Consider the following 16,674-nt stretch of genomic DNA (forward strand, 5'->3'; position numbering starts at 1 on the left):
CCAATTTTTGGCTGTTTGGAATAAAACTGTCATTTTAGATTTCTCAACATACAGGAGTTCTGTTTGTTCCATGTTCTCACAGTGTTTGGTATTAGCGGTCTAACTTTTGCCATTCTGGTGGGTATATTCTGTATCTCTTGTTTTTTGTTTTATTGAGATATAATTTACACACTATAAAATTTACGCTTTAAAATGGTTAATTAAGTGGTTTTTAATATAGTCACAGAGTTGTACAGCACAGTCCACTTTTAGAATGTTTTCATCTCCTCAAAAAGAAACTCTCTACTTATTTTAGCTATCACTTCATCTTTTCCCTCTCTCCCAGCCCTAATCTACTTTTTGTGTCTATGGATTGATTGATTTATTCTGAACATTCATGTTGTGTGCGTTCCTTTTTATTGCTGAATACAGTTGATGGATATTTGGGTTGTTCTACTCTTCGGCCATTATGGATAATGTTGTTTTGAACATTCTTGTACAAGTTACTTTGTGGATGTATGTTTTTCTTTTTTCTTGGATATATACCTAGGAGTGGAATTGCTTTGCTGGGTTACATGGTAACCACATATTTAACATTATATTTAACATTTTGAGCAACTGCCAAATTCTTTTCCAAAGCAGCTGTGCAATTTTACATTCTTACCAGCAATGCATAAAGGTTGCAGTTTCTTCACATCCTTGCCACCACTGATTGTTGTCTATCTTTGTGAGTATAGTCTATTGTATAGCCTTTTTGAGTATAATCTGTTGTTGTTTTTTTAAATAGAGGCAAATTTCTGGAGATGTGTGATGATATCTTAGCTAGAGTGGAGCCACCACTTCGTAGTGTTTTGGAACAAGCCAGTAAGTATTTTTGTGATTGAATTGTTTGTGTCTCTTAGACTCTTTGGAAAATTTTATTATCATTTTTTTTCAAGTAGTTGTATAAATTTCATTGGCTGGGCTACTTCAGTGTTGTGTAAAGCTTTATATCTTTCACGTGCAACAGCACTCTTCCCCCCATCTTTATATATTTGTGTTCAGGGAAACCTAAATTAGGATTTTCCAGGAAACCTAATTCAGACTCAGAGATGGATATAAACATCTCAACTATTTTATGATGGTAAAAATTCTTTTGCAGTGCTTATGTCATAGTTTTGTAAGCTTTTCTGTCAGTGATTCTTTAGTTTGCTGAATGAGAGATACAGCAGTGGGAGAAAATGATAACCACAAAGTTTAACAGGATGTTTTAATTTTATCCCAGAGTAAAAGGTGACAGTCGGAGGTAGGAATATATTACTGTTTTTTCTAAAACCTTGTTCTACATGTTTTCCTCGAGTTCACTGTTGTGTTGGATGGTATTTCAGAGTGTTGAGAGGTCCTGTCAGCTTGACACAGGCTGAACTCTTAAATCAAACTGATCATGGCCAAGTAGCATGTTCTTTCTACACTGAGTCAGCCTGTTTCTTTATGTATCCCTCCTCAAGAAATTGTTAGTGTTTTTTAGATAAAATAAGCATCAGCAGAGCTTTGAAGCACTCTTCTCCTTCTGATATAAGGGGACAATGCCTGTTATAATCTGGACTATGCTTGTGGTCTGGATATACTTCTGGATACCTCTCTACACTTTTTCATGCCAAATTAGGGGTCACCCAGCATTTTGTGGCTTTCTTATTTTCCTTGTAGCTAGTCTATGTACATATTTATGTTTGGTCCAGTTGTTGGTATTTTAGCTATTCCTTGGGTGGAACTGTTTTAAAGATTGCAGAACATATAAACTATAGGGCCCCAGTATTTTGTACCTCTTTTCTTCCATCCTTTTTGAGACTCAAAACACACCCACCTGTTTCTATATATGTATGTGCAAGCACACATATGTAATGTATTGTGGTGGGGAAGAGTGGAGTTTTGTTATGTATCTGATTTTTAAAAATTGTTTAAGGTATTGTTCTTTTATGTCATTGTAAAATACTTCTTTAAAGAAATATTTTAATCTTAATGTCTAATTGTATTATAATAGAGTTAAAGAAAGAAGATATTTATGCAGTAGAGATAGTAGGTGGTGCTACACGAATTCCTGCAATAAAAGAGAAGATAAGTAAATTTTTTGGTAAAGAACTTAGTACAACATTAAATGCTGATGAAGCTGTCACTCGAGGCTGTGCATTGCAGGTGAGTTTCATTTTTCCACAGGTTGCCATTTATAGACCATTGTGGCAAGATGGCAGTGACTTGTGTATCCATGTGATAACCTGAGATTAGCTTGCAGTGATTTAAGCTAAGATTCTGAAACCTGTTTTAAAATGGATAGCAGAGGTGATGTTCATAAAAGGAATTGTACTCTACTGCATGTAGTAAGGATAACTTAATTGACTAGAAGCATAGATAACTCTAAGCCTGAAATACTACTAGAATTTGACAGATGATCTGTTGTCTCTATATGAAAAATAAGGGTTGGAGGTTAATAGAAAATAAGGAATAACTAGGTAATATAGATAATTGGACAACTGATAGAATTTTGTAAAATTGTTTATTCATACACCATTAAATTATTAATATAAATATTTAAAACAATTGATACTGGTTTTTTGAAGTCATTATAGGTGTGATACTATCAGCTCATAATATCTATACTTGTCAAATGGAATTAAAAAAAACAAACTATTTTTCTAGTGTGCAATCTTGTCGCCTGCCTTCAAAGTCAGAGAATTTTCCATCACTGATGTAGTACCGTATCCAATATCTCTGAGATGGAATTCTCCAGCTGAAGAAGGGTCAAGGTAATGTAATTGTTTTAATCGTTTTTATACTTAAGATTAATAACTCATTACTAGATCTGAATAATGTATGATCCTTCCTTTCAACTTGTACAAATCTGTAACATTTTGTTATAGTCTACAAAGTGAAGTGATTGCTTATTTTAGTTATCATAATAAATTGTTTTTATTCAGTTTGATATGCTTGGTTCTGCTGAAATTTTTGATGCCTTTGATGGTGCTTATTCATGTATGTTCCTTTTTTTATTAACTTTATATATATAAATTCTGAGAAACCCTCATAATCTGAAAGTAATGCCCGTTGAGGAGAGGGAGAAACTAGAGTTATACAGTAATTACAAACCTAGAGGACATAGGTAAAGTGGTATCCTAAATTTTTGTGTTTTGTCATTTTCCTCTGTTCAGTGACTGTGAAGTCTTTCCAAAAAATCATGCTGCTCCTTTCTCTAAAGTCCTCACATTTTACAGAAAGGAACCTTTCACTCTTGAGGCCTATTACAGCTCTCCTCAGGAATTGCCCTATCCAGATCCTGCTATCGGTAAGTATAGGGTTGGGAATTTAAAAAAGGCTTATAAATACTTGGAGAATGAGAATAACAGAACAAATATACTGTTTTTAAATTTAGACACTCTAGAGCAGAAAAGAAAACTAGGTACAGAAGCAGCCCGATGGTCTTTTCAGTTAACGCACATCCTGCAACTACCTTGTGCATAAGGTGGTACTGTGAGGAATTAAATTCAGTTCTAACTCTAGCATACAGAAAATCACTAGGCAAGTTTGATACAGAAGCAATACATCACAGGTTTTATTGCCATGTTGACTGGAGTTATATTTATAGACTCTGGGAGGCTCTTATAATCTGTAAAATATACCAGTTGTGAAGAGAGAGAAACTAGAGCTATATAATAATGACAGACCTAGAACACATTGGTAAAAGTATTAGGAAGATCTTGAATGACACTTAGAAGCTGGGGAAAGTTAGCTTACTCTATTTTCCTCATTTGTGAAATAGGAATAATACTGATAGTTTACACTTTGTAGAACTTTTTGTGATTCAAAAAATATAAGTAAAACCCTGATACAGTAACTGGATCTAGAAATGGCAGTTTCTCAGTAAATCACAGAAGCAATGAAGAATCATTGGGGGTTTTTCAATAGAGGATAATGTGACAAATTCTGTGTTTTAGGAATTTTCTGACAGTTACATACAAATATGAGTTGGAATAAGAATGCTCTGAAGGAAGAGAAGAAATTAGGAGATGTCTTAGTCCCTAATTGAGACAGGATAATAAAAGTTGTCTAGATGTGAAAGGAGAAATTTAAGCTTAGCCGTTTTGCTTATTTGAAGTGTCATGTCAGTTACTGATCCGTTGTTAAGAAATGGACATAACCTGGTATTGTGGTTGTATATTTATGTCTGAATTCATTCTCTTAGATTATGTGTTCTCTTTTTGTCTCCCATGTTGTTTAGCTCAGTTTTCAGTTCAGAAAGTCACTCCCCAGTCTGATGGCTCCAGTTCAAAAGTGAAAGTTAAAGTTCGAGTAAATGTACATGGCATTTTCAGTGTGTCCAGTGCATCCCTAGTGGAAGTACAGAAGTCTGAGGAAAATGAGGAACCTATGGAAACAGATCAGAATGCAAAGGAGGAAGAGGTAATCTAGATATCGTAAACCATTTATGGTGGCTCAGAGATTACTTATCTAGAAATTCTAGCTAGTAGACTTTGTGACAAGGGATAAACATTGTGACAGAACCACTGGAAGTAGGGCTTGCATGCATCCTCTTCTAGGATGGGTGATCTAGCAGAAAAATATACATAGGATTTGTATAGAAATGGAACATAGTTGACTCCTCTCAGCAGACTCCCCAACTTTTCGACTTCAGTTACTCTTGATCCTTTGTGTTTATTGAGGAAATGCTCTGAATTTCAGTTGGTTGGTTATTTGTACAAGTAGAATAGATTTGTACACATTTGTTGGAATCAGGCCCCCGGTCTCGTCCCTTATGGTTTATTAGATTTACCTGGAGAGAGCTTTACAAGAAAACAGCATCCCCCTTCTCCATCCCCCATTCCTACCCCTGGAGATTTTTGTGGTTGGTAGCCCAGATATCAGTAGTTTTAAAAGCCTCCCAGGTCATTCTAATGTGCTGTAGGCTTTAGAGTCTCCACAAACTTCTCTCTTCTCTTACATTTTTTGGGTCAGGTTTTGTTCTTTTAACAAGAATTATCAAGGTGTCCACCTCCCATTATGCAGGCAATGGGTTTACTTTTGGGGATGAAAAGGCTGATTTAAGAACTGGGAAAAGTTAAGACTTTTCAGAGAAGTCTGCTCATGAGGAAGCTTGGTGAAACTCATGCTCTTTTCAGATTAGAGTGTATAGATTGTGTTAAATGATGCCACATTAGACACTGACAAGTACTTAATGGTTTACAAAGAAATTCCAGTCACTCTTTATATAAGGGTTGGCCTAGTGTTACCTTCATTAAACAGATATATTAACTGAAATGCAGAGAGGTACACGTCCCTGCAGTAGGTAACACAGGTGGCGTAGCTAGTATTTGAATGCAGGTCTGCTAATTGCTGATAAATTCAGTAGGAATTCTGTATTAAGTGACTTTGCCAACGTGTGATGAAGGCTTTCACTAGCATTACTTAGTTTCAAGAATTGATGTGACCTGTTGTTTCAGAAGATGCAAGTGGACCAGGAGGAACCACATGTTGAAGAGCAACAGCAGCAGACACCAGCAGAAAATAAGGCAGAGTCTGAAGAAATGGAGGTATGGGTTATATTTTAGGATGTGGTTTATAGAATTTCCTACCATACATGGTTCTGCTGAGGCTCTGGGTCTTGGAAGGTATTATATTAGGAATTCTTCATTTGTTTAAACAATATTTTAGCAAGATTTTGTAGAGTGTTTAGAAAGTACCGTTTGCAAGATGGCTATTGAACTCTTTTCTAGTTGATACATAGGAAGAAAACACCTAGAAGCCCTAATTTTACCAGGCCACTGAGTGGTTCCTGCTAGTCTCTGAAAGGCTGTTGCGGGTAGTCAGTTTCATGAGTAATTTATTCTTTACTGGCAAACAATAATGAGACTTAATTGTTTTTCAAATTTGGTCTTTTTCTTGAAAGATACTATTTTAAATGTTAATGCATTTAATTGCATTTTGCAGGTAATGTAAATAATATATTTATTCCCAAGTATTTAAAGGAATATATAACATTTTTTAATCCTTTGAAACCTACTTATTCTTTATTTCTAACTGTTGAATTTTCATGTTTAAATTTCAGTGTTGAAAACACCTTTTCTTTTAAATTACTTATGAAGTTGCAAATGTGTAATCTCACCCTCTTAGGTATTTTTCATTGTGGTATTTTTAAGTTTGGCAAATCCTTGAGGTGACCTAAGTCTGTTACCAATTTTCATGTCAACTTTAGTCTTAAAATAAATGAACAGGGGAAAGTCTTTCTCACATTTCCTGTACTCTTACTGTCGGCCTTTTCCAGAATGGAAAACCCTTCGTTTTGTTGGGTGGGTTGAAGGCAGCAGTGGGAGAGAAGTACTTGTTTTCCTGTGTGTATATGGAAGTTTGGGAAGAGAAAGAAATACAGTCTCCCACCCCCACCCCCAACACACACAGACAGAGCCCTGGAGCTATGGGAAGTTTAGGCTCCCATGGGGTGGCTCAGTAACAAAAGTGCTATTCTTTATATTGTTTCTATGGGAAATGAAATATAAATGATGCATAGATTTTTATCAGCTGACATAAGTTATTTGGATAGGAGATAGTGAAATGATATTGAATTCTTGACTTATATCATAGAGCAAACTGAATTCCATATAAATTCGCAAGTTTAAAAAGGAAGTAAAAAAGAATGGATGGTGGTAATGGTAGGACAACAGCACTGAATTATATATTTGAATGTGGTTAAAAGGGAAAATTTTAGATTGTATATGTTACCAGAATAAAAATTAAAAAAAGAAAACAAAACATGGAACCACACAACACAAACATTGAACCTTAAGTTAAACCATGGACTATATAGTTAATAGTGCAGTTATAAAACTCTGCTTTCATCAATTGTAATAAATATACCATACCAGTGTAAGATGTTAATAGTAGGATGGTATGTGGGAACCCTGTATTTTATGCATGATTTTTGCATAAACCCACAATTTTCTTTAATTAAAAAAAAAGTAAAAAATGTGAACTATTTTTGTAATCTGAATAGGGAAGGGCCTTCAGTGCATAAAAGCAATGAAAGAAATTACAAAGAAAAGATGAATAGATCCAACTTTAAAAAGCTGCATCGATAAAATAAGATTAGAAAAAAACTAGGAGAGCCCATCACTTGGAGAAAAAAAAATCACTAAAATCTCAAGATAACAATAGATAAAATATGACTAGGCAATTTGAAAAAGTGAATATAATTTATAGGTGTGTGAAAAAAGGTTATAACCCCAAAGAAACTCACATTGAAATTACAGAGATAGTTAAATGGATTCCCATTGCTGGCCCTGGTGCAGTGGAATGAGTTTTCTCTCCTTACAAAGCTATCCATAGCTACAGACATTCTAGACATCACATGGACAATAGGTTAATGAGCCATAAAGACATCATACCCTTTCCCCATTAATTTTATGTGCATATGTATATGTATATGTTTAGATAACAGGGGAAGAAAATAAGATTAAATAGTGATTATATGTTGATCATGGTGTTATGGGAGGTTGTTTTACTTATATATGTTTAAATTTTTAGATATTATAAGAAATCTAGTTATTTAGGTCATCATAAAACAAATGAAGTTACCAAAAATAGCAAAACCAACCTTTTAAACTGCTTCCATTTGGATTTCTATTATTTTAGACCTCTCAAGCTGGATCAAAAGACAAAAAAATGGACCAACCACCTCAAGCCAAGAAGGCCAAAGTGAAGACCAGTACAGTGGACCTGCCAATTGAGAATCACCTGTTATGGCAGATAGACAGAGAGATGCTCAACTTGTACATTGAAAATGAGGTTGTTATTTAAAGTCTCTTAGAGCAATAAGCTGATCAGTATGACCATAGTGTTCAGATGCTGTCTTTGGTGACCTTGATGCACTTCTGATTGTTTGGACTTTGAGAAAATAATTTAGATTTTCGGGTTCTGCAAAGGGAAGTTTAAATGGTAGATCCCAAATCCTTTTGTGGTGATTCTGTATCTGTATTGCTGGAAGCTGTGTTCTAGGATCTTTGACTCTTCTCTTTGGTTTAGTGCAGGTATTGTTCATGTTTGGTGTGTATGTTTGTTTATCAGAGATTGGAATGTTTGAGGTGGTGGGCTAATAATCAACAGAATAAACCACATAGTATTATTAATGGTAATGCTATTTTGCTTAGTTCCTTTCCCTGTTGCTACCCAATGTATAAATATAGTAACACTTGTTATGGTGAATGATGCATGGTTTGGGACCGTGGAACACATTTATTGGATTTAATGCTTTCTATGAGGTTTCTTATCAGTATTCACTAGGTCTTAAGATGGTTGTTTTATATAGAATCTTTAGCATTTATATTATACAAATAAATTTTATTTTTCTTGGTATTTCACAGTAAATATAATACAATAGCATATATCATCTTGTGACATAGCTTCTTAGAGTTGATTTGTTCTGTATTCTTGTCCATATTTTTGCTTTTGAGTTTCTACATTTTGATATTTCTGTCACTTGCCTATTTCTAAGCATATCCATAAAAATCTCTTACCTTGAATTTTATAATTCACTGAAGACTAATGCTTCCAGTTCTCCTTTCTAGATGACTTGCAGAGCTGAAAGGATGTGGGGAAGAAGGATTCTTTACTTTTACGATTAAATTTCTTAGTATTTATAAATTATATTTAGTATTTTAGGAGGAAGTCATCTCAGTTGTCCCAATATCTAATTAATTTAAACTGTTCTCAGGGTAAGATGATCATGCAGGATAAACTGGAGAAGGAGCGGAACGATGCTAAGAATGCAGTGGAAGAATATGTGTATGAAATGAGAGAGAAGCTTAGTGGTGAATATGAGAAGTTTGTGAGTGAAGATGTAAGTATGTGTCACAATGTGCCTGCCTGTTTGGTGTCTTCTGGGAGTATCTTTAAATGTGTTAGAAGGAAGTCGGTCTCCGTGTACAGTAAAATTATTTAATGGCCTCTTTTTTGGAAAAAAGTTTTATAACATTTTATATTTCTTTATTAGTGCAGTGTTTCACAAAGGTTGTGCACCACTTTTTTTTTTACATATCACTTTTTGACGCATTTGATGCTATATTTACCTAGTATTTTTCTTTGGTCAGCTCACTTTTCCTGATGTTTACTTTTTTAACTCACTTTTTAAAAATTCAATTTTATTGAGATATAGTCACATACCATACAATCATCCAAAGAACTAGTTTTTAAATGCAATTTAATTCTGAAATTTACTCCATTGTGCCAGAAATATACTCGAACATACCTTCAAGGAGAGAGTGACATAGAAAATCTCCATGTATCTATCATGCAAAACAGCATTTTGCCAACTTGTTTTGTATATCCCCCATCTTTCCTCTCCCACCTGTATTTTCTTTTTTAAGAAAAATTGTGCAGTGTATTTATATTTAACAGAAAATTTGTGATTTTTAACCATACAATTCAGTGGCATTAATTAACAGTTATACTATTCTCAGTACCATTCACTACTAAAACTTTTTCATCACCTCAAATAGAAACTCATTAGGCAAAAATTCCCCCGCCTCTTGTAACCTCTAATCTACTTTTTGTCTCTCTGAATTTGCATATTCTAGATAGTTCATATAGGTGGAATTATACAATACTAATTTTTGTCTTTTGTGTTTGGCTTCTTTGACTCAGCATAATGTTTTTCAAGGTTCATTCATGTAGCATGTATCAGACCTTCATTCCTTTTTGTGGCTGAACAATATTCCATTGTGTGTATATACCACGTTTTGTTTATCCATTAATTGATTGATGGACACTTGGGTTGTTTTCATCCCGCCCGTATTTTAATTCAAATCCCAGATACATCATTGCAGACTGTGCCTGTGACTTCATTAGTAATTCAACTGATTTTTGATTCACCTAATTAGAAAATTTTATCTTTAGGATCGTAACAGTTTTACTTTGAAACTAGAGGATACTGAAAATTGGTTATATGAGGATGGAGAGGACCAGTCAAAGCAAGTTTATGTCGATAAATTGGCTGAATTAAAAGTAAGTGGCTTTTGTGAGCAGAGGTAATCTGAACCCTTATTGTAGCTCCCAAGGAAAATAAGTTAAAATTGGGAGGAATTCTTATGCCAAGTTAAGAATGCAGGCTAAAAATGATGTTTGAAGAACTATGCCCTTTATGACTTAGGCCTATTTTATCTTTCTTGCTTTCAGAACATCATAATAAAATAATTTTTTTCAAAACTAGATTTGGACTTAAATGTTTCACCAAGCTATAGAGATTGAGTATATTTTTGGTGTGAGGAGATGCAAAGACTAGCAAGATGTAGTCCCTTCCCTAAAAAAGCACCCGCAGTGTGTATATAGTGGTGAGATCCTTAAATAGTAGGGTTAAAAGTGCAAAGAATTATCTAAAGTTGAGGTCTTTTGTTTGGTATAATTATAGATGCAGATGCACAAGAATGAACTTTTAACATTTCCCTTTAGTTTTAGTTCATATTACTTGGTTTCTTATGGAATGCTGGGATGTTATAACTAACCTCTTAAGTGGACAATGCCTGCAGTTTCATATAATTCTGGCAAGAATAGCAAAGACTGTTTCACTTTTTATTATGGGAAATGTCAAACACATAAAAAAGTAGACAAACAGCGTCACCTGTTACTGGCTTCTGGCCAATTTTGTTTCATGTCTACTCCCTCCCATTCCTAGTTAAGTTAAGCAAGTCCCTTTAGGTTATAGTTAATCCATGAATATTTCAGGATGTATTTAACAGAAAATCACCCCAAGCTCTGTACCATTATCACACCTAAAAAAAATTCCTTAATAATATTACCTTATATTCAGTCAGTTCTTATGTTCCAGATGTTTCATAAATTATTTTTTTTTAGTTTGAACCAGCATCCAGATAAGGTCCATACATTTTGTTGATGATGTCTCTTAAATCTGTGACTGTAGTTTTACCTCCATCATTTTTTTTCTTTCCGTATTTATTTGGTGAAGAAACTGAATCGTTTGTTCTGTTGAATGTGCCCCTAGTCTGGATTTTGCTGATTTTCATCTCCTTGGTGGTGTTTAACATTATACTGTATATTGATAGTTAGATATAGAGGTCCCATCAGATTTGGGTTTTTTTTCCCTTAATTTATCATTTTTTTTTGGCAAGTAGACTTCATATTTCAGGTTGCCTATCTGTCAGGAAACACCTAATTTTTGGTGGTCTTCCCAACTGGGTTTTGCGAACTAGGGCTCTTCTTAGTTGATAAATTGAAGTGTTTCCACGTGGAACAACATTGAGGGTATAATAGTTATATCCAGCCTGAGACAGACAGACTTATATTGCCAACGGGCTGGGGAAAAACATTCAGATTATAGCACATGGAGACTAAATATACTTTAATCCATATTTGTTCTTGGTAATAGCAGGAAAAATATTACTCTTGATAGGTTTAGCTGCCGCAGCTATAAGAAATTTATGTATTCTCTCTTCTGTTAAAGAATCTAGGTCAACCTATTAAGATACGGTTCCAGGAATCTGAAGAAAGACCAAAATTATTTGAAGAACTAGGGAAACAAATCCAACAGTATATGAAAGTAATCAGCTCTTTCAAAAGCAAGGTATCTATTTTTAATTTTTTTCTTATAAAGTTTTGAAACATTACATAGCAGTTGTTCTCTTCAAATATTGTTTAACATTTTTGGTTTCATTTTGGACGTTAATGTAATGTATGTCTTACAGAATCTTAAGAAGCCTAGAATTTCTTGCTTCACTTTTTTTTTTTTTTTTAATAATAAATAAAGTGGGTTTATTGAAAGGTAGACTGAACAGTGAGATCTCAAACCAAAATAAGTCTCAAAATAGTCAGCAAGTTACATTAGCTTACAAAGGCAATTAGGGGATTTCCAAAGGGGAAGTTATAATCCTTGGTTGACATTAAGTTCCATGTTACAAAGGAGAGTCATATAAAACAGGGAATGATCATAGATTGGTTATTGTAACATACTGTCTAAAGGTTATTTTTACTGAGCGAAAACCATATTATTTCCAATTGTTTCTTTTTTTTTATCTTCATTTTATTGAGATATATTCACATACCACGCAGTCATACAAAACAAATCGTACTTTCGATTGTTTACAGTACCATTACATAGTTGTACATTCATCACCTAAATCAATCCCTGACACCTTCATTAGCACACACACAAAAATAACAAGAATAATAATTAGAGTGAAAAAGAGCAATTGAAGTAAAAAAGAACACTGGGTACCTTTGTCTGTTTCCTTCCCCTATTTTTCTACTCATCCATCCATAAACTAGACGAAGTGGAGTGTGGTCCTTATGGCTTTCCCAATCCCATTGTCACCCCTCATAAGCTACATTTTTATACAACTGTCTTCGAGATTCATGGGTTCTGGGTTGTAGTTTGATAGTTTCAGGTATCCACCACCAGCTACCCCAATTCTTTAGAACCTAAAACGGGTTGTCTAAAGTGTGCGTAAGAGTGCCCACCAGAGTGACCTCTCGGCTCCTTTTGGAATCTCTCTGCCACTGAAGCTTATTTCATTTCCTTTCACATCCCCCTTTTGGTCAAGAAGATGTTCTCCGTCCCACGATGCCAGGTCTACATTCCTCCCCGGGAGTCATATTCCACGTTGCCAGGGAGATTCACTCCCCTGGGTGTCTGATCCCACGTAGGGGGGAGGGCAGCGATTTCACCTTTCAAGTTGGCTTAGCTAGAGAGACAGGGCCACATCTGAGCAACAAAGAGGCATTCGGGAGGAGGCTCTTAGGCACAACCATAGGGAGGCCTAGCCTCTCCTTTGCAGCAACCGTCTTCCCAAGGGTAAAACCTATGGTAGAGGGCTCAATCCATCAAACCACCAGTCCCCTATGTCTGTGGTCATGTTAGCAACCATGGAGGTGGGGTAGATGAATACCCCTGCATTCTCCACAGGCTCCTCAAGGGGGCACTACATCTTTTTTTTTCCTTGTTTTTCTTTTTTTTTTTTTTTTAACTTTCCCTTCTTTTTTAAATCAACTGTATGAAAAAAAAAAGTTAAAAAGAAAACAAACATACAATAAAAGAACATTTCAAAGAGACTATAACAAGGGAGTAAGAAAAAGACAACTAACGTAAGATAACTGCTTAACTTCCAACATGTTCCTACTTTACCCCAAGAAAGTTACCTAATATAGCAACATTTCTGTGAACTTGTTCCTACTATATCCATCAGAAATTAACAGACCATAGTCATTCCTGGGCATCCCCAGAACGTTAAATAGCTTATCTGTTCTTCTTGGATTATTGTTCCCCCTTCCTTAATTGCTCTCTATTGCTAGTTCCCCTACATTCTACATTATAAACCATTTGTTTTACATTTTTCAAAGTTCACATTAGTGGTAGCATATAATATTTCTCTTTTTGTGCCTGGCTTATTTCGCTCAGCATTATGTCTTCAAGGTTCATCCATGTTGTCATATGTTTTGCAAGATCGTTCCTTCTTACTGCTGCGTAGTATTCCATCGTGTGTATATACCACATTTTATTTATCCACTCGTCTGTTGAAGGACATTTGGGTTGTTCTTGCTTCACTTTTATAGGTGGGATTTGGAATTGAGCAGAATTGTTCAGTTTCTTTCTTGTGCTGTGAAATACTTCCTCAGTGTTTGACTTACATGCTCTATCCTGGTCTTTCTAAGATACATTAGACATATAACTTGAGGTATTATGCAGATGTAGGGCTGTCTCAAGTAAACTGCTTATTGGTTTTTGAGCACTAGATGATAAACACTCCATGAATATAATACCTCATCAATCCATGGTACCCTTATGATGTAGGCTGGTAATATCAACATTTATAAGTAACTTTTAACTTCTTTAGCCTCAGTATGGTTAAGCAGGACCCAAGTTTACCAATAAGTTGGGGGAGCTGGATTTCAGCCTGAGGTCTGCCTCCAAAGTTCATGTTCCACTCCACCATATTCCAAGTTCTTGATTATTGTCAGTGTCAGAAACTTGAAGAGTGGTAAACTGAACTTGTATTATTTTTAAAATTTTGTTTGGCAAGACCTCATTTAAAAAATTGTACTCACTATGGTTTTGGTTCTGAACTAGCATGTTGAAACCTTGCTCTCTTATCTAATGAAATGTGGTGGTGTTTTTTTTTTTTTTTTTTACTATGAAAGTATCTTCATAAGATTTCATGTAAAGCATGTATACTTGTATATACTGATAAAGCCTTTTGGTTGTTACTTTATGTATTTCTTGGCCTTTACTTCCATTTCCTGAGTGTTTTAAAAATTGGGGTTACTCTTCCTTTTTTCTTGAAATTTTTTAGAAAGTAGATGTCTCTTTGGATTGTGAGGCTAAATGTGCTTCATTTTTTGAAAGATTGTAACTTTTGAAAAAACAGCAGAGACCTAGACAATATTTGGGGAGGGGAGAGTGTATCAATCATCCTTTAAGTTCTTCTGACTACTTACTGGTTGCAGGAGGACCAGTATGACCATTTGGACCCTGGTGACATTATGAAAGTGGAGAAAAGCACGAATGAGGCCATGGAATGGATGAATAACAAGCTGAATCTGCAGAACAAGCAGAGTCTGACCATGGATCCAGTTGTCAAGGCAAAAGAGATTGAAGCTAAAATTAAGGTGATTTATGACTTTAAGTGTTTAATATTCTTTTTCCGCAGTCTTGTTATTTATTATTAATAGTCACTAAAGTCATGTTTAGAAGGGAACTTTATTTTGCATCTTAGCTTCTGGGTTGGGGATGGGGTGGGAGAGACTGGGCTTAGGTATATAATATCATGTAAAAATTTACTAATTTATAAGAAACAATGATTTTCTTTCCTACCATTCTAGGAGCTCATGAGTATCTGTAGCCCTATAATTTCAAAGCCCAAACCCAAAGTGGAACCTCCAAAAGAAGAGCAAAAAAATGCAGAGCAGAATGGACCAGTGGATGGACAAGGAGACAATCCAGGGCCTCATGCTGCTGAGCAGGGTACAGACACAGCTGTGCCTTCAGATTCAGACAAGAAACTTCCTGAAATGGACATTGATTGATTCTAACACTTGTTTATATTAAAACAGACTATTATAAAGCTTTAAGTTGTCAGTTTTGTTCTGAATATCAACTAGAGCAAGCAAATACTGGAGATTTCTTAGCAGTTTTTAGGGGATTTGGGGGGAGGGGATATAGGTAATGTATGGAGCATTTTGACTTCTAAATAGCTAGATACTAAAATTAAGTGCATTGTATCTTTTTTCATAAGGTACTATTTAGAAGCCCAGTTGGTTGTACTGAGCTTAAGCTACACTCCTTTTGTGTTTAATCATGCTTCTACAAAGATAAGTTTGCTTTGGAAAGTTGAGCTATAGCAAAAGCTCTAACTAGCTATCAAGCAGACTTTTAGTTATGATATAAATGGCAGGAGCTCAATTAATTGTGCTTCAAAAATCTGTTGTTGAGGTTGCCACAAAGGCTCCCTGCCTGTTTTGGGGATGGGGTGGGTCTCCCTTTATTTCTAAGGGCTAGAGCATGGCATGGCATGGATTAACATAGAGCAACAAAGGTATGCTCTGAGCTTCCCCAGTAAAAGAGCGCTCATTACAGATGCCACATGCTCCTCTTGGAACATAGACCCCCTCACCTGGAGCAAGTCATTAACTGAGGTTTTTAAAAGACCTGGAGGCTCTTCCTGAAATTACGTTCACTAAATCCCCAAGCGTCAAAGTCTAAGTCTCTTCAGAAGGTTAGAATTGGGTAGATGTATTGTTGGTTATAGGCATGGTAAATTTAATGGAGCGATTGTTCCTTGTTAATTATGGCATAAAGATATTTAACCTGGCCTGCTTACTCAGGTGGGAGATGTTCTGTGTAAATTTGAGTTAGAGCGTCAACTTCTAGGACAAGAGTTAAAAGTTGTTTTTAGCTCATACACAATCACTTGTGTGTTAAGTGTTAATATCTGTCATGAACCTGCCAATTTGTACATGTTAAACAGCTGACAGAAAATACAAAAAAAAAAAAAAGATACACTGGATTGTACTGGATGAGTCTGAAATTAGTGTTAAAGAAACGTGCCTGATGTTATCAACACCTCATTCTTACTGTGCAGTTGATGTCAGGTGCACCAAAGCATTCCCTGGGACTGCTCTTTTGGGCAGTGTTGATATGAATGAGGCATGTTGGGCAGGGAATTGTTAATACTGGTATTAGAGGCCAGAGCTGGTACCTGCCTTAGAAACTGTTTTAAGTGTTGTTGGTTGTGTTTTGGATCTTTGTTAACAATTGATTTTCTGTATAACAGAGTGCTTCTCTGTTAATTTTAACCTATGTTGTTAGAAATAAGACACCTTGAATATTTAGAATAAGTTTCTGTCCATCTCTACAACCGAAAAATTTTGGGGTATTACAAGTTCTAAAGTGCTACTGAGAATCAATGCTTAGAGGAGAAATTTGGAAGTATGTGTATGTTGGTGTGTAAGATTCATGAAAGACCCATGGCACCAGGACTTGGGCCCTGTCCTTAGAGCATCCTCATTTATTCTCTACCTGTCATCCTTCAAGATTTCCATCCGGCTTGCTGTGAGGCCAATAGCTACTTCAAAGTGCTGGCTGCAGGATTAAGCTAACTCGTATGCAACCGACTCAGTCCTTATTAGCCATTTCTTAAAAATACCTTTTTTTTAATGTGCGTGTGGGGGAAA

The 16,674-nt window shown here is 35.4% G+C and overlaps 1 protein-coding gene across 1 annotated transcript in view; it reads left to right on the plus strand.

Annotated features, from left to right (window-relative positions):
* Nucleotides 1-16,052, plus strand: part of HSPA4 (heat shock protein family A (Hsp70) member 4) — a 60,473-nt gene extending 44,421 nt beyond the window's left edge. Inside the window, exons 8-19 of the mRNA XM_037801269.1 lie at nucleotides 767-843; nucleotides 2,000-2,151; nucleotides 2,653-2,759; nucleotides 3,162-3,295; nucleotides 4,229-4,410; nucleotides 5,448-5,537; nucleotides 7,633-7,785; nucleotides 8,711-8,836; nucleotides 9,892-9,999; nucleotides 11,453-11,572; nucleotides 14,449-14,610; nucleotides 14,824-16,052. Coding sequence (XP_037657197.1) covers nucleotides 767-843; nucleotides 2,000-2,151; nucleotides 2,653-2,759; nucleotides 3,162-3,295; nucleotides 4,229-4,410; nucleotides 5,448-5,537; nucleotides 7,633-7,785; nucleotides 8,711-8,836; nucleotides 9,892-9,999; nucleotides 11,453-11,572; nucleotides 14,449-14,610; nucleotides 14,824-15,027 — 1,615 coding nt within the window. The 3' untranslated portion in view covers nucleotides 15,028-16,052. The remainder of the gene's footprint in view (nucleotides 1-766; nucleotides 844-1,999; nucleotides 2,152-2,652; nucleotides 2,760-3,161; nucleotides 3,296-4,228; nucleotides 4,411-5,447; nucleotides 5,538-7,632; nucleotides 7,786-8,710; nucleotides 8,837-9,891; nucleotides 10,000-11,452; nucleotides 11,573-14,448; nucleotides 14,611-14,823) is intronic.
* Nucleotides 16,053-16,674: the final 622 nt, after the last annotated feature.

The sequence above is a fragment of the Choloepus didactylus genome, chromosome 13, assembly GCF_015220235.1.
Source record: "Choloepus didactylus isolate mChoDid1 chromosome 13, mChoDid1.pri, whole genome shotgun sequence".
NCBI classification, from domain to species: Eukaryota; Metazoa; Chordata; class Mammalia; order Pilosa; family Megalonychidae; genus Choloepus; species Choloepus didactylus.